Genomic DNA, 19,818 nt, shown 5'->3' on the forward strand with positions numbered 1-19,818 from the left:
TTGTCACGATTCACAATTTAAAACGCGGTGTTTTTAATTCAAACTCAAATTCAAAAAAACTGTCCCAACTGCCGATCGCGCTCCTTTAATATACCCTACCAACTGTTTCTGGAACCTTCTATTTCTAGAATTCTGTAGTATTTCTTTTACTTGCTAGTAAAAATATGTAGGCAACCAGCAATACACGTTGCGGTTTAGTTTCTCGCTTCTCCGACAGATGGCCCGCTACCTTAACATTGCCCCCCTCATTAGATCTGATCGTCCCGATCAAGGTTCCCAGGCTGGTATTTGTTCAGTCGATCCAGATGTACTACTTTCATCTTACTTTTAGGGCTACACAACATCATTTATCCTCTTGATGACTGTATAAGGTCCTTCCCATGCTGGAGTTAACATTGGAGACCCTTCCTTTCTTGCGCTGCCGGTTATATAACCATACCATATCGTCCTGTTGAAATCCCGCAGAAATTAGCTCTGAGGTCGTAACGAGCTTTCATCCGGTCACTGGCTAGCGCAATCTTGCTTCTAGCGGCCTTATGAATTTCCAATAACCTTTCCTTCCTAGCTATTCTTTCGAACGACAGTCCAACGTTATCTTGTAAATGTAAATGTTCGCAATAATCCACCCAGTAAAAACGATCTTTCAGCTTGATCAGGGTCTTGTTTACTCTAAGATGGGCTCCAGTTCTACCACCGTGAGTTTCTTCCAATACCTGTGCAATCTTCTTCCTTGGTACCCGTAACTGAGTTGTTACTGTTCTGCCATCCGCACTTTCCCACGCGCGCTTTAGCAATCCTTTCTCAATCACCAGTGAATCCCACTGAGCCCAGAGAGCTTTGAAAATCAGCCCTCTGACCGCAATATTCTGCCACGATGGTCTCTCGCCGTTTCCCTCCTTGAGCCGTAGTATCGCTCCGATGTCTGGATCTTCCATTTGATCTTTCCTCAATTGTGTCGTCGTCCACTGTTCGTCAGTTCTCAATTTAAAATTCCTTACTCTGATAGTGCTTTCGCGATGTTTCATTTTCTTGTCCAAGTTAGCTCGTTGTCAATCTGGCTCGTTGTCGATATTTTGTACCCGTCCTACACGGCACCCAAAGGTTTTCTCCATTTTCCCGGACACAGTCTTCTTGGTATCACCAGGTATCATCACAATTTCTGGTGATCTTGCTACCATATTTTCCGGACTTTTCTCTTTAAATACAGCAAATTTCTCATTTCCGTTTTTCAGGATGTTTCTATGGTGATCGAACGAAAATCCATGTTGACTGATCACATCCATACCCATGATAAAATCATCTTCAATATCTGCCACTAAAACGCTATGCCGAAACTTCAAATTCCCTAACTCCAGTTCAATATGGAAGCCTCTTCCCGTACAACGGCCATTTCCCCCGTAACTGTACGAAAGCACACTCTTCTTCTAAGAGGCATCAGCTTCAAGCCTTGCACTGAGTTAGTCCGCACCAACGATACCATAGCGCCTGTGTTCATTCGAATTCTTCTACCATTGACCTTCCCGTTGATCACCAAACTGTCAGCGGTTCTTTCTAGACTCCTAATGGAAAACATCCGGGGGGCTCTGTTTTCCTCAGCCAATACTCGCCCATTAGTATTGATTTCCTGGTGCCTATGTTCTCTGAATGGTAAACGGAATCGCATTTGGACGCGGCAATCCCGTTTAATGTGGCCATTCCTGCCACATCTATAGCAACTTATGTCCTGGTATCTTCCGATGTGCCGATGTTCTCTGGATGATGAACGGAATCGCATTTGGATGCGGCAATCCCGTTGGATGTGGCCATTCCTGCCACATCTATAGCACCTAATATCCTGGGATCTTCGGGTGTTGCTGACTACCTTGTTCATTAGTAGCTCACATAGTTTACTAAACATGTCCTCCAAACGTATGTGAGAACTCTTTGGCTGTTCCTCAACCGTTACCAATCTTATCTTCGATCTAGGGATGGCGCTAAAAGCAGCTTCAATTTCCAGCGCCCTGACGAGTACTTCGCTGCTGGTCGAAAATCGCGATATTTGCAGCGCCCTCTGTAACTTGTTGTCTTTCAATCCACTGATAAAGCACTGGGCAGCGAGTTCCTCCCTAAACCCTTCCGGTGCTTCTGGATATGCTAGGTGTACCCGCCGACGTAAGTCTGCTTCAAATTACTTCAGACTCTCACCGGACCTCTCATATGGGCCTGGTAAAGTTGGCGTCGATGTTGGTCGCCATATCTTCAGTCCAGTGCAGCCACCAAAGTCTCATACTCCTGCTGTTGGGCTGCAGGAATAGTTTGTAGCAGTTCCAGGGGCGCTATTCTGTACAATCGTCGGTATCGGCAAGTTACCGACAGCTATCGGTACGTACGGCTAATGAGCGTCGTGTTGATTGTTCTTGTCATAGTTACCGATCGGCCCTATGACAGATATCGCAAATTTGTACCGACGACTCTCGGTATCTTTACCGTGAGGTTGACAAGGGCACGGTAGAGATACCGATTTTCGTCGGTACAAATTTGCGATATCTGCCATAGGACCGATAGGTAACTATGACAACAACAATTAACACATTTTTACTATATACAAATACGTATCGAGAGCTGTCGTAACTTACCGAGACCGACGATTTTACAGAATAGCGCCCCAGGGCAGGGCCACGCAGCGCGATGAAAAGTACCGCTGCTTTCTCCTGGTCGGTCCATCCGTTGGCAGCGGCGGCTGTTTCAAACTGGGGGTGATACATCGGGGGTCGGGGCCTTAAGGTTTGCAGTTCCCGGAACGCCAGGTGTCCGTACTTGTACCTTAGTCTTCTGTAGGTCCATTTTCAACCTTTCTATCTTCTGCTGAAGGCGCTCCTCCAGCTCTTCTACGACTTCTTGGAAGAGGGTCTCCTGTCTTCGTTCCGAATTTTCGATACTGTTTTGAATACGGTCCTGCTCTTCAATTTTGTCTTTCTGGCGACGCATTACTAAATCTTCAACAATTTTCTCCAACCGATCTTGTCTAATTTCTTGATTTTTTAAAATTTTCTGAAGCCGCTCCTGTTCTTCTTGTTTTTCTCTATGACATCGCTCCCCCCCTCCAAACGAATTTCCAGATTACCCAACATTTTCTCATGCCGGTCCTGTTCTTCTTGCTTTTCTTGTTGTCGTTATAATTTTTCCTCTGCCTTATCTTTCCGTAGTCTTTCTTGTTCTTCTGCCTTTTCCCTTCTCATATTCTCCATAAAATCGCCCAATAATTTGCTTACTTCCTCCATTTTCTTCGCTTCCTCCCTTGTACCAACCATTCCGACACCAATTGTTAGGATTCCGTGTGTCCACTAATTTAAACTCACGATAAAATACTTAACGAATTTATTTTTCTCACTATTTACACATAATTTGTACTAATTACAACACACATTTAACTATTTATAAAATTCCTTCGCCAAATTGTCACGATTCACAATTTAAAACTTTTTCGAATTCAAACTCAAACTTCAAAAAAACTGATTAGAATAAATATGACAGACGCAACTGTCATTGCCATATTTATCTCCTCGTTGTACTGGCTATAGTACAACAATATATGTTCTCATCTTTATGAAATATCATCACATAAAATGGACGAAGGCAAAAAGAAACAAAAAACAAAAAAAAACAAACAAACAAAGCAACAAAAAAATAAGTACTAAGGACACTACTAAGGAAACATTACACTCAAAAATTGCATTCGTTTATGTATTTAGTTTGTCTTCATTCAGTTTGCCGTAATTTTATATTGGTGGTTTTTGGTATATTATTTTTTCCCTTTGAGAATTTATTCTAAACTATGCGAAATTCATGCAAGCAAACGGACAAATCAATATATAGCTGTTTAGATTATCAAATTAATATTGACCAGTATATTAATGTATTTATTATAGGAAGTAGTTGGTATTTCAGAATAATAAAAGGACTTCTTTTTTCAGAGGATTATGGTTTGATACCTTATATGGAAACTTACTGAAAGTTGATGCATATGGAAACATTTTGGTAGCAGTTCATGGATTTGAATTTTTAAAACAGTAAGTAATAATAATCATAATATATGTATGGTAGATACACGGTAGATTTTCGGGAATTTTTTGAATCAATAATAACTAAGAAGAAATACATTTACAAGTAGTAATAGCAAATACAAGACCAATACTCCCTTGTTCCTAGTCTTGGTCTTGCAGAGTCCAATCTTGGTTTTGGTTTGGCTGAAAGATTTTTGCACAACTATTTTTTAAGTCTGTCAGCAAATATTGACACATTAAAAATTCGTGAATAGGACAGTATTAAATTTAAATTAAATATTTTTTGTCAACTTAAAATTATGTTTTCATTTTTTAGCTCAAGAATATATGAATTGTATCCCAACAAGTTTCTTAATTTAGACGAATCAAGAGTATATGTCTTAAACACCCTTTTCAACTTACCTGAAACCTACCTATTGGCTTGCCTAATAGACTTCTTTACTAATTCACCGGAATATTCAAAGACTGACACTGGTGTAAAGTGTGGAGAACTTCTGATGTCATACCAATCAATATTTCAGGTAAGAAAGTTTAATATAAAATTTAACTACGTTTTAATATGTGAGGGTTACTATTAAAACTCTAATGAGGTAGACACTAATTTAAAAAAATACACGGGGCATCAACTTATACTAGTCTTAGTATTTCTAGTTTAACATAATTAAGTTACATAGTTATAACTGCATAATATGTATTTATTAATGGAAATATTAAAAAAAACATAGATTGAATAATCTGTCTAATGCCCTGTTCTCGGAACTATGTTGTGTCGCTACCTACACTGGTTGACACTTCAAAGAGTTGAGAGTTGTATTAAACTTAAAATTGACAGCTGTTTGAATTTATGTACAAATCTCATTGGTTCGATAGTGTCGCTGACGATAGTACGATGTTCTGAGAACGGGGCTTAACGTGTCAGAGGAGATTTCGACATACGACAGCCAAAAAATAACAGAAAATACAATTTTTATGTGAATTAAAATTGCAGAAACTGTCACTGTCAAGGATCCTCTCGTTGGACAGAGTATATTTTTTATAGCGCAAAATGCCTGGGATAATTATTTTTTATCATTCTTAATTCACTATTTAACATTGTAAATAAACATTATACACTACATGCTTACTTACACCTTCAAAACAGAATAGCGATCCTCATAAATATTGCACTAAGACATGTGTAAAATCGACTTCAGAAAGCATATATGATCTTAAACATAATATAAGTATGATATTATTTCAATCAAGAAGTTTTATGATCAAGTAGACATTGACTTTTAAACGAACGCTAATGTAATTTTTTATAATATTTTTTTATCTGTCATCATATACAAAGAACGTTTGATCATGTTCAATCGTGTACATTCTCTATGATCAAAAAGTTGTGTATCAAGCGGGCTTTAACTATGAGAGGTAAAAAAATTCTAATGTAACTTTCAATAATAATTGAGTTTCTGTCATAAAAATTACACTTTGGAATAAAATATATCTTTTGGTAAGTGTATTACAGGTGTTCAGTATTTTAGTTGTTCGCTATTTTAGAAATATTACCACTAAAATAAACACCTAAAATCTTCTATTTTTATAAAAATACCGAGATAAATGCCTAATATTTATTTATTGTCCTTAACTAGAACTATAAAAATTTAAATCTAGAGTTTTTATATGCTTGTATTTAGTCGTTTAGAAAAAAAATAAGGTTATGGATTATTATTGTTTGTATTCAAATATTTGTATATTATTTTAATAAAAAAACAGTAAGTGTAATTTTTTCTTTGCTTTTCATCATTTAATCTTTTATAATATTACAAAGGCAACATGGCGAACTACGCTGGTTAATATGACACTTATTAAGAAAGATTATTTCAAAAAACTAGTCCAAGTAAGATTATGTCTGAATTTTCAAATTTTGGCTATAACAGGATGGCATCACGAAATTCCTTAAAAAAAAGAATATCTTTTGAATATCGGACGTTAAAGGTGGATTTTCATGCATCGGTCGTCCGTTGATACGGTTTATTATTGTATTGTGGTGAATTTCTGTTTTTAATTTACAATAACATTAATGTCGTATCGTATCGTCGAATATCGGAAGCTTGAAAATTAGTGATGTTGATTTTCATTACTTTTGATTACTCGTTACTAATAGTTACTCGACTACTAAGTCAAAAAAAATCATTTCAAATATTCGTTATTTTGATTACTTTGTACTGATTTTGGTACTGCTGTCAACCTTTGTGTCTAATCTCACCTGCTTAAGGGATATATTTTCAAAAATAGATGCTTAGTACCCACGTTTTTCATTTAATGGACCTCTGTTTGTAGATTTAATACTTCTAGAACTGTTACAATTTTATTTACAAATATTCAAAAGTTCACTTGTGCAAAATTTCAGCCTCTTAGGGCGATGAATTTGAAAACATCGTTTCTGGGTACTTAGGTTAGGTTAGTTTGCTGGGGTTTGGGATCATATTTGATCCCTCACTCGGCCTCGCCTTGGGCCGATTGCGACACCCCTGTATTGTTTTACCAAACCTTCCTCTCATTCTTTCTTTGCATTTAAGCACGTCCAGCTCTTTGCAAAGTTCCCGATGCCGCTGAGTACTTACTTTCATCACTTAGTAAATAACTTAGTAGAATATTGTGCCCTATATTCTGTGCAAATTTTCATTCTCCTAAAAAATGTTTTTTTTTCTGAACACTCATCCTCATCTCATACCCTTAAAAGGCGAATTTCTAAAAATCGCCCCTTAGTGCTCAATTACGTTACCTACGGAACTTCTACGCAATTTTATACTTCTAAAACCGATTTAACAAATTTTTGAGACAACTTTCACTCCTGGTGGTGAGGTGACTTTCACTCCTGAGGGGGTGAATTTCCAAAAAAATCGTAATGCTGATATTTTTCGCCTTTCCTAAGGAATCTCTAACTAGGACTAATTTTAAAAAATATATACAACATTTTACCACTAGTTTCACCCCCTTAGAAGATGAATTTTCGAAACTCGCTTCTGTTTAATTAAGCCTCTGCAAAATTTCATACTGCTAGGAGAGATTTTATTTTTTCTGCATACAGCATTCAAATTCAAAATTCATCCTCTGATGAAATGAGGGGTCATCATGGGATGGATTTTCAAAAAGCCGCTTCTAAGTACTCACTTTCGTCACTTAAGGAACCTCTACAAAATTTCAAACACCTAGGACTAATTTTAAAGAAAATTATACAAAATTTCACTCCCATTTTTATCCCCTTAGGAGATAAATTTCCAAAAATAGATTTTAACTGTTGTATTGACATGACCCAAAAAACAAAATGCTCAGGAGTCCTGGTTCTGATCGTAAAATTATATTTTAGGAAAATTTACACACGAAATTATTGCACAGGGTGTTTAAATGTTAGGGTAAAAACAACCCCTCGCTTATCCCTGTATAATATGCCAAATACTAAAGTTTATAAGAAACTGAGTTTACGAATTAAAGTTGATATAATTATATACAGCTTGCTAAAAAATGCATGAAAATAGGGCTAAAAATAACAAAAATATAATACTTTAAATTTGACCAAAAAATTCCCCACGACAATACTATACAGGGTGATTCCTGTAAGTCGGTCGTGCTTTCGGGGAATGATAGGGGACGTCGAGAAATATTAATTTTGGTATAGCACACTATGGGTCGGAAATGCCTCTGACGCAAGATACAGGGTGTTAAAGTTTTTAAAAAATTAAAGATATTCTTTAATAGTTTTTTAACAGTTGAAGGGATCGTTATAAAATTTTATTATAGGAGTCTACCTAACAGAGACGCTTTAAATGTATAAAGAAGAGGTTTTAGGTTTTTCTTTAAACCAGTGGCGTAGATGTGATAAGCATCGGGTAATCGAGTTTTTTTATTTACTCTAAATACAAAATATTTTCATGGTGTCGGTCTGTTTGTCCGTCTGTCACACGATAACTCAAAAACCGCTACTATACTAACTAATAAATAATATAAAGTATGGGCGGCTATACGTGCCTCCCGGCGCCAATTTTTTACTATTAGCTCCTTATTTTTTTTTAATTATAAATTTAAACTACAATTTTTGTTATTGTTTATAATAAAATTCTTAGTTTTAAGGTAGTCATAATAATTCTCATATTTAAGGTTCTCATTAAAAAATGTATTTATTTTTACATTATTATGACAAGGAGTTAGATAGAAGGAAGTTGCAAGAGACATTTTTTCTTGGAAATAAACCAAGTAAATAAAAAAAAACTCTGAAATTTTTATTTTTTACCAGTGGCGTACTTTTTTTTTGAAAATTTGCGTATCACATCTACGCCACTGGTTGAAACTAAAACCTCTTCTTTTTACATTTGAAGCGTCTCTGTTAGGTAGACTCCTATAATAAAATTTTATAACGATACTGTAACGTTTTTAGTTCGTTACATGTCTTTTTTATATATGATATATATGATGTCTGGCGTATCGTCATCGGATTCCGTATCGTTCAGGCCTGATAATTTATTTGGCACGCTTGGCGTAATTTTTACGTTCCCTAGTCGCCAACCGTGTTATCGTTTGACACAACCCTGTTATCGCTCTGAGGAGGCGCTTTATTGTTATTGATTAGTTTTCTCTGTAGTGAAATACCTTATCCACGACTGCTCTCCGATGAAAAGCTGCCGTTCGCAGAGGTAGTTGTTTAAAAAAACGCTACAATACCTTCAACTGTTTAAAAAAACTATTAAAGAATATCTTTAATTTTTCAAAAACTTTAACACCCTGTATCTTGTGTAAGAGGCATTTCCGACCCATAATGTACTATACCAAAATTAATATTTCGAAGTCCCCTATCACTCCCCGAAAGCATGACCGACTTACAGGAATCACCCTGTATATTAGGTATACGTCCAAGTACGATACGATGAGCTAAATGATAAATACTGTAAGTAGTTTTAGTAATCAAAGTAATCGTATGGTTTTAAATTCGTTACTCGTTACGGGTAGTTAAGTAACGGGTACTCGAATAGCGAATAGTTACTTTTTCAACACTTCTATGGAAAATCCCCCTTTATCTGGCAGATTTCTACAGTAAAATTACCAAGTAATTTATTGGAGAATTTAAAATCACGAAAACTTTAAATTAGAACTTTCATTTTTTTACATGCATTCGTGAATGCTTTTGGATTAACTGAAAGTTTAGGTGTAACACCCTTATTAAAATTTTCTATTTTTAAACACTCAAGTAAAATATACGTACATTGTAATAATGGCGCATTATCTGTTTACCATTCCTTCACTTAACTTCATTGGTTTAAGGTCACATATGTCTTTCAGAAGTCATATCTACGGTAATAAAATATACCCATGTCATTCTGTAATATAACGGAAAAAGCATTGTTATGTTGGTATTTTTTTCTATTAGAAATTTTTCTAGGCATTACGGGACTGTTTTCACAAAATAGTCGTCCTGTTAATGGGGTAAAGTAATGTAATAAATTTACAATTACCTAATATTAACAAATATTTATTCTGTTATGGTTTTAGGACGTTAGAAATGCCGTCGACTTCGTTCATCTCAAAGGAGAACTGAAACAGAGAACCATCGAAAATTTAGAAAAGTACGTCAAGAAAGACGAAAGGCTTCCGACGTTTTTGGCCAGGTTAAGGGAGAGCGGTGCTAAAACGTTTTTACTTACTAACAGTGATTACAATTTTTCGGATAAAATTATGACACATTTATTTGATTTTCCACATGGAGCAAAGGTAAGCGCGTATAAACTTTTGTATTTATACATCACGTTTGCGTTACAAAATGTTTCCAAAGATAAAATTAAATATTCTTCAGAATGTGTTGTAGATTTTTGTACGTCATAAAAAGGTCTGCAAATATGTGGCTCTAATATTTAATATACAGGGTGGTCCGAATTATATTCGGGAAATTTCAGCAGAATATTCTGCAGATAAACATAAGTATAAAAGTTCGACTAAATTTATGTCCTAAATTTTTTTTTTCGGAGATACAAGGCGTAGAATTTTCATTTTTATTTCGATTTTTTCCAAATAATTTCTTAACTAACGTCGATATTTGGATGAAAATTGGTTTCTGCCTGTTTTTTTGGCATAAGAAATTTGATTTCCATGTCAATATGACTCCTACCTGTATTAAACTACTGAGTGAAAAAATCTACATTTCCACCGTTTTTTGCGTAAAAAAGTTCTCTTGGTAAAAAGCGAGAGCTACGAGTAATTGTTCTCCATATATTTGGTTGTGATATATTTGGAATCGAAATAATCAATAAATGTCATTATTGATAAAAATTAAACATGTTTACTGGATAGTTATTAGTATGTAATAAATCTGATCCCTTTTTGTGCCAAAGGTTCAACAAAAACTGTTTTATCATAATATTTTCTACAGTATGTACCCGGATTGTCTTTACAAGAGGAAAAACTCTTTATTATTGACATTTTGAGAAAAATGCATTCTTCAAAAAAATGTTTGCATAATTTAAAAAAAAATAAAAAGTTCCCAAATTTATCATTTCAGTCAAATAGCTATTTAGTCAAGATGTTTATTTTTTGTCAGTGATGAGATGTATTGATAATTGATAATTTCCATTCCAAATATCTTCAGAACGGTTGCTCATAGCTATTTTTACCAAATTCCAATTTCCCCAAAGTATTTGAAGTTTATACAATATTTTCAAAATTAAGGTTTCTTTTAAATCTCTTCTACACTTAAAAGTTTTGCCTGTCATTTAAATCTGACGTTTAGAGGTCTGACAGCAGTTCTGTAGATAGTCTTCCATCTTAGCCACGTCTAAACATAGTGTTTTATCTGTCAGAGGTTAGACGTATTAAAGACTAGTGTACACACTGGAAGTTTTACGTGCGGATTTATCAGTTATACATAGCAGTGTGTTTAGTGAAATTGAAACGAAAAGGCATAATTTTACTACAAAATTGTATTTATGGTTTAATCTTCGTTTGTAAACGCGCAAAGCTAATTGTGTAAATAACATGGTTTGATAATAATCATTAAATATATGCCTAATTTTGAAGAAGAAACAAAGACACAACAGCTCATGGACACTGTACTAAAGTGTGCGAAAGAAATAGGGGGTTCACAGCAGCGCAGCGTAACAAAAATAACAAACTGACTGATGAGACGAAAGCACTTCTCAAGAAAAGAAGGGAAATGAAAACCGAGAGCAGCATAAACAGAATAGAATATGCAGAATTATGTAAGACAATAAGATATGATCAGAGAAGACGTCAAAACTACAACGAAAAAGAAAGCAGCTAATCGCATTAACACACAATAACATCAGAATAACAGACAAAAGCGAAATAATAAGCCCAGTAATAAAATTCTACAATGGCCTATATAAAGCCCCAGAAAACATACATCAAGATGAAAGACTATCCCTGCCACAAGACGACGCCCCAGAAGTTCTCGTGGGAGAAGTAGGAAAGACTCTTGAAAAAAAATATATGAAAAATGGAAAAGCAGCAGCGAATGACCGAATAGCTGAAATACTTAAGTAGGCCGGTAGGAGAACTTGGAAGATTCTTATGAAGAAAGACTGTAAAAGAATAGAGTGGATACGACAAAAGACAGTATCAAATCACTCAAGTGGCAATGGGCAGGACACCTAGCAAGAAGGACGGACAACAGATGGACCACAAAAATTACAGCATGGTACCCACGAAGAATGAAGAGACCTAAAAGAAGACTAAACCTGAGATAGGACATTGGTATTAGAAAATTAGCAAGGATAACGTGGGCTCGCATAGCCAACAATCGACAAGAATGGGCCCAACTACAAAGAGAGTATGTGAGGGAGGCTACAGGGACAGGAGACTACAGGGAGGCTACACCATAATTGGAAATGGTTGAATAAGCTGAGAATGATGATGAAGATGATATTAAACCATTATTTTAAAATAACGTTATTTTGTGAAACTATGCAAAAATATTAGATTTTTAAAAGTAACTTATTAAAGATGCTGAAATATACCCTTATTATTTTTTTGTAAATTTACTTATATATTTTTTCATATATACGCGAAACAGTTTTGTTGTAAACTGAATGACCTCTACACACAAGGTTTTACTCAGTACGTTTTGAATAAACAGGCAAAACTGACAGGTATAACATTATATGTAGAAGGGGCTTTACGTTGGACCTTTTAGTTGGCTTTAAGTTAATAACATATTATTCTAGCCCGACGAACCCCACAGAAATTGGAAAACATATTTCGATGTCGTAGTAGTCGATGCGCGCAAACCATTATTTTTCGGCGAAGGTACAATTTTGAGGCAAGTTGATACCTCCACCGGTGCTTTGAGGGTTGGCATTCATACGGGTCCTCTCCAGAAAGATCACGTGTATTCTGGTGGATCGTGTGACGTATTTACTAACTTCATTGGTGCTAAAGGTAAATAGAAGATAACATTTTTAAAATTCGTTGGTAATAAAATTTACATATCAAATATATTTATAGGAAAAGACGTATTATATGTTGGAGATCATATATTTGGCGATATATTAAAAAGTAAGAAGATTAGAGGGTGGAGAACATTTTTAATAGTTCCAGAATTGGTTCGCGAACTTCATGTGTGGACCGATAAATGCCAATTATTTAATGAATTACAAAATTTAGATGTCAAATTAGGAGAAATGTATAAGTAAGTTATATTTTGTTAGTATCCATCAAACATTTTTTTCTTTTCTAAATTTCTCGACTTTTATTAAACAATAAAGAAATTGGAAGTAAATATTGCTATCAAATTTACTTAAAAATATATCAGACACGTTATTTTTTGTCTGTATATGTTTAGTTAAATTATATATTAGTATAGTAACCGTTATCTCTTTTTTTTCTGTAGTATCAAAATAATATTCTCCCCCAGGATATATATTTATAATGGTTTTAGTATTTATTTTAAATATGCTGGTGATATTTACCTATTTATTTTATATTTCTGTTTCTGTTTAGAAATTTAGACAGTAGCACTAAAGAAAAACCGGACATTTCAAAACTCCGAAATTGTATTAGAGACGTTACACATAAAATGGACATGTCATATGGAATGATGGGTAGCTTATTTAGATCAGGCTCTAGACAGACCTTTTTTTCTTCACAAGTAATCTAAATATAATTATTAAATATTTTAAATGTTGATTGCATTTTTTTTTTCAAGGTTGTTAGGTACGCAGATCTCTATGCTGCCACGCATCTTAATCTACTGTATTATCCATTTTCCTATATGTTCCGCGCTCCCGCTATGCTGTTGCCACACGAATCAACTGTGGCACACGAACAACATTTTGCTGCTGAGCTGCTTCCTGATCCTAATAACGATACTGATGAAGATAAACACGAACGAGTAAGTATCAGAATAAAGTGCATACAAATCAAATACTAGCTTCACATTCTTTCTATGGTCTGTACTTTAATGCATACGGCGGAGATAAATATAAAAAGCGGCAAACAATATTACCGGTTCGTAGTGATGGGAATACCGGTTCCACACACATGAGTCGCGTTACAATAGACCGTTCCAGAAAAATACCGCAACAAAATATCGCGAGTTTGTAACCGAGGTTCCGACTTCCAAAGTGTCGCGGTCCTCGCTAAAAATATATTTAACTTATCTATATTTGTAAATTAATGTAACTTTTATCCGCCACTCATTTTCCAAATATCGAGTTCGTTACGTTACTCAAATACCGACACATTACTACCGGTTCGTACGAGAAAGGAAATAATAAACGAAGATAATAAATTTAAGCTATTCAATAATGCTCATTTATGTTACAGTTGTTTAAGAATCTATTACAGCTGTAGTAAAATGAGTAACTAATTGTGAAAAATAAAGTTCCAACCCAAAATACAATTTTTAATGCATTCTTAAACACCTACTTGAGCGGTTTGAAATTTTGATGCAAAATCGCAACCTAATTTTTATCTCTTTTTAATACATTTTATTTTTCATTTAAGCTGTCTACAACACATTTGACAAGGACACGCTTAAATTTGTTCTCTCTTAGCGAGTCGTAGTAGACAGTTAAAGCATGGCCGAAGACGTAGACGTAAACGTATCGTTTGACATGTGCTTGCGCAGTGAGAAATTTACTTACGTTTACGGATACGTAGCTTTGCGTGCCTACGTACGTACAAAACGCAAACGTATTGAGCCAAAGGAGTTTCGATTTCACCCGATTGATGCCGAACGTACAAATTCACAAACGACTCGTTTCAATAACTGGCTAGTTAATTAAGTTATTTCATAAATTTGTGGGCCTGTGTAACAGAAAATACAATAAATTTATACACAATAATACAATTTAATACAATAAATTAATAACATGAAGATATTAAGCATCATGACAAACTTTAAGGACTACTTTCTGTAATATCATAATTCCCATTAATAATTTTCTTCATCTTTCGATATTATTATAAATTGAATGGGTAATCAGTGGAAGAATAGGTATCAATTTGTTACGTATTGTGCTATGCTTTAACTGTCTAGTATTGCTTGACAGTTGCGATCGAATATCCTTATAAGGACCTTTTTTTCTACATATCTCTTTTGCCTATCATTCATAGAATTGAGGCGGCAACAATGTGAGCGTAACGTACCGTCGAATAACGTTCAACTGTTGTAGAAGTACATACAGTTGAACAAATATAGGAAGAGACTTGGGGATAGCACCGGTCGCGTGTTATTTTATATTTCTCACGTCTCTAGCTATACTTGTTAAGTTGTACATAAATTCGACAAGGTCTATATTATATACATTCCGGTTTTTATAATTCCGGGCACTGTATTATATACAAGGATTTTCACATAAAATCTTTAATCTGCACAAGTAAGTTAAATATTCAAGAACAACGCCAACTATGGAATGGAATTGCTAGAATAAAAATTTAAATCCAGTACCATAGATGAAAGTGAAAGAAAAATCCAGTACTTAGAATTTAATGGAAGGGTATACATCATGCGTCCAGCGTCACAATTATAATAATAATAATAATAATAAATAATGTTTATTGTGCAAATGTAAAAAAGTACAAACATATAACAAATTGAAGGCAATAATTAATCTACATTCCACAAAAAGGTTGGAGATTTGGTGTTACCCATTCTTCCACTCCACCTTATGAAAATTAATAAAAAAACATGTTTTCTAGACCTAAATATTACATTAAAAAAAAATTAAACTAAAACTAAGATTCTAAACCTAAGGTATTAATTGAAATATGGTGACATCCCAATTTTAGATAGTACATTACTTTTAAACTGTGCCAAAGGCAAACTCAAGTCATCTATAAATGTATTTAATAAGGTAGGAGCCATATAGGAAAAACAATTCTTATATTTTGATGTAGTGTGCTGAGAGACTGTAAAAGAATTAACTCTGATGTTGACACTATGAATTTGAGATCTGTTAATAATTAATTTTATTAAGTAAATGGGGATTTTATTTTTAAATATTTTATATAATAACATCACATACAAATATTCCAATCTTTCGCGCATTTCTGGTTCCTTTAAACGTTTTAGGTGAGGACTAATATGATCTCGATAAGATAAATTGCACACAAATCTCATACCGGCGTTCTGGATTCTTTGTATTTTTAGCTTATTATATTTGGGTAAGAATGCATAATATACTTGGCTGCAATAATCGATATGAGGATAAATCAGACTTTTGGCTAGATGTAGCTTACTAAATTCGTCAAGTTGTTTCTTAAGAGAATATATTGACTTGAGCTTAAACATGGACATTTGATAGACTTTATTACACTGATTCGAAAAGCTCAAGTCATTATCCAAATCGACACCCAGGCTCCTTGCACTGGTAGTCCATTGAAGTATAACATTATCAATATTTAAATTTAAATTGGACGTAACATATGTGTTAGTTTTTTTATTACCAATATAAAGAGCCATAGTTTTGGCTGGATTTATTCTCAATCCATGCTCACTACACCAGTCTGAGAACAGGCGAATGTCGTTGATAACATCTATAGTGTCCCGAGCCCCCTCAATGGAACAGTCTAGATACAGTTGAACATCAACAACATATGTATATGACACTGCTCAACTGCTTTAGGCAAGTCAAAAGTATAAATCAAGAACAATATAGGCCCCAAAATGCTGCCTTGCGGTACGCCACTAGAAGTTTCTCCCAATTCAGAACACGCATTATTAATTTTAACTCTCTGAGTGCATCCATAAATATAGTCTCTAAACCAAGCCTCAGCAACAGAGTCAAAACCAATGTATTTTAGTTTTGCCAAAATTATTTCAAAATTTACCAAATCAAAAGCTTTACTTTGGTCCAACAAAACCAAAATTGTACTTCCTGACTTATCCGCCGCATAAGCAATGTCATCAACTACCTTAAGAAGTGCAGTAGCCGTATAATCCAGACTGTTCCATTGGTAGGATTTTATTTGCATTCAAAAACTGCGTAATCTGTTTTGAGATGATTCGCTCCAGCAGCTTCGACATGGCAGGCAAGATGTTAAGGTCTTAAATCACTGAAAGTTGAGGGACAAGATTTCTTTGGAATTGGAACAATATTTGCAGTTTTCCATATACTGGGAGAAATACCGCTGCTGATAGAAGAACTGAAAATATTTTTTACAACATTAATGCAGTACGGTATCACAATGTTAATCATGTTTATATTAATATTGTCAAAACCATATGATGCAGATTTAATGGACCTCAAGCTACTATAAATATCACTTTCCGTTACAGGGCTAATGCTAAATACATTGTTTGTTTAAGTTTGTTATTTCTGTAATAATTTAGTATATCAGCACTAATATTAGAGTGATTTGTAATATTTAGGAAATAGTTATTTATTGCGTCTGGATCACTCAAATCATCAGGAAGCTTATTGTTAGAACACTGTTTGGAAGCCAAACCACATTTGCGTAAATTATTCCACAACATCTTATTATTGTTTTTACTTGCATTTAGAACATACTTAATGTACGCATCTTTCTCCTTTTTAATTGCAGTTTTTAAATAGTTTCTCAAATCAACATAATATTTCCTTGAGGTTATCGATCTTTCTCTAAGATATTTATTATAAGCTTTTTTCTTTAGTTTTATTATTTCTTTAATATTGTACGTAATATGAGGTTGGTAAGGGCGTTTAAAATTGACCACTTTTAGCGGTGCGTGACTATCGAATAATGATAATATTATATTATTTAAGCACTCCGTTTTTAAATTTACATCTGCTAATTCATTAACACTGTTCCAATCCACTGAAGTTGCGTCACAAGCAAATGCATCCATGTCAAAGTTGCGGAAGTCTCGATAATAAACACATTTAGGAATCATCATATAACATTCAAACTTAAAGAACAAGAAACGAGCATATGATCAGTATTGCAGAGCACATCTCGGGTGTCCGATTTATACATTTTTAAATCTTTGCTTACACAAATTATATCAATCAGTGATTCACTTGTCTCCGTTGTTCTAGTGGGTTTATTTACGATTTGAACTAAATTAAATCCATTTATGACCGAATTAAACCTACTTGCTGAATGTGAATTTGAATCTAAAAGATTAATATTTATATCCCCCATTAAAATAATAGATTGAGTTTCTAAATAAGTAATCTCAAGCGGTTCAAATATTTCATCTATACAATTTATGCTTACGCTAGGCGGCCTATAAACCACTCCTACACCAATTTTTTTACTTTTCATACTGATAAGAACCCACAATTGCTCAACTCCATCATCACTAATATTTGAATAAAGAGTCTTAATTCTGAAGGATCACCTTGAATATACAGCAACACCGCCATCTCTAGTTGGTCGATCCAGTCTACTCAAGTTGTAGCCGTCAAGAGCAACAAGATTTTCCGGATAATCTTCATTTAACCAGGTTTCCGTAACAGCCAATATATGAAAGTTTGAGTCCATAGCAAAATTACGAAACTCGTTGAAATTTGAAAGTAGAGATCTATTATTTATATGACCAAGCTCAATCTCAAGTTTTTTGACTTCTCAATCTTTGGTACACCATTAATATATTTAATAAAAATATTCTGCTCGCCATTTTGTTTCCTTGCTAACAATTCTGTACGAATTTTTTGATAATATTCTCTCTGCATTTTCGTCTGATCTGTAGTAATAACAACGCTTTTATTCCTTAAATCCTTTTTACATCTCAGCAAGGTTAGAACGTCATCCGTTGGGGATAGTCCCACACGAAGAGGTGCCGGTTTTCCATTTTGACCATTTCCTAGTCGGGCTGTAGTTAATTCTTCAACTCTTACATCTGGTGTAATGGATTTGATTATACTTATTACGTTTTGGCGGTCTGAAACATCGGGATTCACAGTGAGTCCATAGAATATCACATTTTTTTATCTTTTTTGACGTTCGGATATTTCTGACATTAAATTTTCGTTTTGTTCTTCAGTATTATTAACTCGATCATTTTGGAGCTGAGTTATCTGTTGTAGCAGTTTAACTCTTTCCTGTAGTGTTTCAATGGCTTTTATTAAATGACTATTATCATTTTTCTGTTCGGCGCACCCGGTACATCTCCAGTTGCATCCATCAACACTTGATAAGACATCAAACTGGTTTTTAGATATATTCACGCACCTAATGTGATAAAAATGTTCACAAAAACAACATTCCAGTCCGGGCGAACGCTGACTGAGTGCCGAATTGCAGGTATGACAAATATTTTGCGGCATTATTAATATTTTATACAAATAAATAAACTTTTATCGGAGCAGGACAAATACACGTCGAACGCGTTTGACTCTCAATTGAAGACGTCGTAGCAATAAACGTGATACTCTACTAGACTAGGGAAAGGCGCACCTGTATCTCCGATAAATGTGGCAACGCCGCAACAGCATATCGTACAAACACCGTCCCTTTTTCTTCTCTCCGAGATCAACGACGCTTTCCGACCCGGTATAGATTTCAGCTGTTATTTTTGCTGCTTGAAATAAAAGTTTTGTTTATCCCCGCTTTTACAACGTTTTGGTGTTCACGTAGGGTACATACATAAGTAGGTTTATTGACAGATATTTCTTTTTCAGATTTTGGAAAGAACACAAAGCATTATTCCCCATATTCGACCGGAAACACCACAAACTGTTACACATACGCACGACGAGGATTGTAGCGATGAAGATAGCGATGAAAGAAATGCCGCCTCGAAAAAAGTCTAATATTTAAAAATTACAAATCTTTTAAAAGCTCAACGTTAAAAACGCTTAAAGAAGAGAACGATGTAATAAGAATAAAAAACTTGAATAGTTTGTTAAAACATGTATTCTAAAACTCTTTAGAGAGTAAGTTGTTATTTTTTAGTATTTATTATATCTAAATCTCTATAATATTACCTGCCCTTTAACACTAAAAGCAATTTTTTGTCATAAACAAAGAGTAAGATATGGCCTTAATATATAAAGAAAAGGTAAAAGTAAAAGATAATAGTTTATCTTTCTAAAATCCTGTTAGACAAATATATAGTTAATATTTTAGTATCTTTTTATGTGGAATGATTCTGAAACATTTTGATATTTATTGTGATTTTAATATGTATTTTATTAACAGGAGATCTATGTGTCTAGACCTTTTGAAATTCAGAATAATAATAATAATAAGTTTTTATTGCTCAGTTATAGGAAGTAATAAATGTAGATAAATGTATTTATATATATGATAATGTGTTAATTGTTAAATTTTCTATATTTTACGTGAATCCTGTGTTTATGTT

At 34.3% G+C, this 19,818-nt stretch overlaps 1 protein-coding gene across 5 annotated transcripts in view; it reads left to right on the plus strand.

Moving 5' to 3' along the window:
- LOC115876973 (cytosolic purine 5'-nucleotidase) overlaps positions 1-19,317 on the plus strand; it is a 69,409-nt gene extending 50,092 nt beyond the window's left edge. For all 5 annotated transcript variants that reach the window (XM_030893023.1, XM_030893025.1, XM_030893022.1 and 2 more), the window contains 8 exons: positions 3,954-4,049; positions 4,360-4,564; positions 9,570-9,788; positions 12,254-12,467; positions 12,534-12,717; positions 13,029-13,176; positions 13,234-13,419; positions 19,136-19,317. In XM_030893023.1, the coding sequence (XP_030748883.1) occupies positions 3,954-4,049; positions 4,360-4,564; positions 9,570-9,788; positions 12,254-12,467; positions 12,534-12,717; positions 13,029-13,176; positions 13,234-13,419; positions 19,136-19,267 (1,384 nt within the window). In that variant the 3' untranslated portion in view covers positions 19,268-19,317. The remainder of the gene's footprint in view (positions 1-3,953; positions 4,050-4,359; positions 4,565-9,569; positions 9,789-12,253; positions 12,468-12,533; positions 12,718-13,028; positions 13,177-13,233; positions 13,420-19,135) is intronic.
- The last annotated feature ends 501 nt before the right edge of the window (positions 19,318-19,818 follow it).

The sequence above is a fragment of the Sitophilus oryzae genome, unplaced genomic scaffold, assembly GCF_002938485.1.
Source record: "Sitophilus oryzae breed Bouriz unplaced genomic scaffold, Soryzae_2.0 scaffold_1441_pilon_pilon, whole genome shotgun sequence".
Lineage (NCBI taxonomy): Eukaryota > Metazoa > Arthropoda > Insecta > Coleoptera > Curculionidae > Sitophilus > Sitophilus oryzae.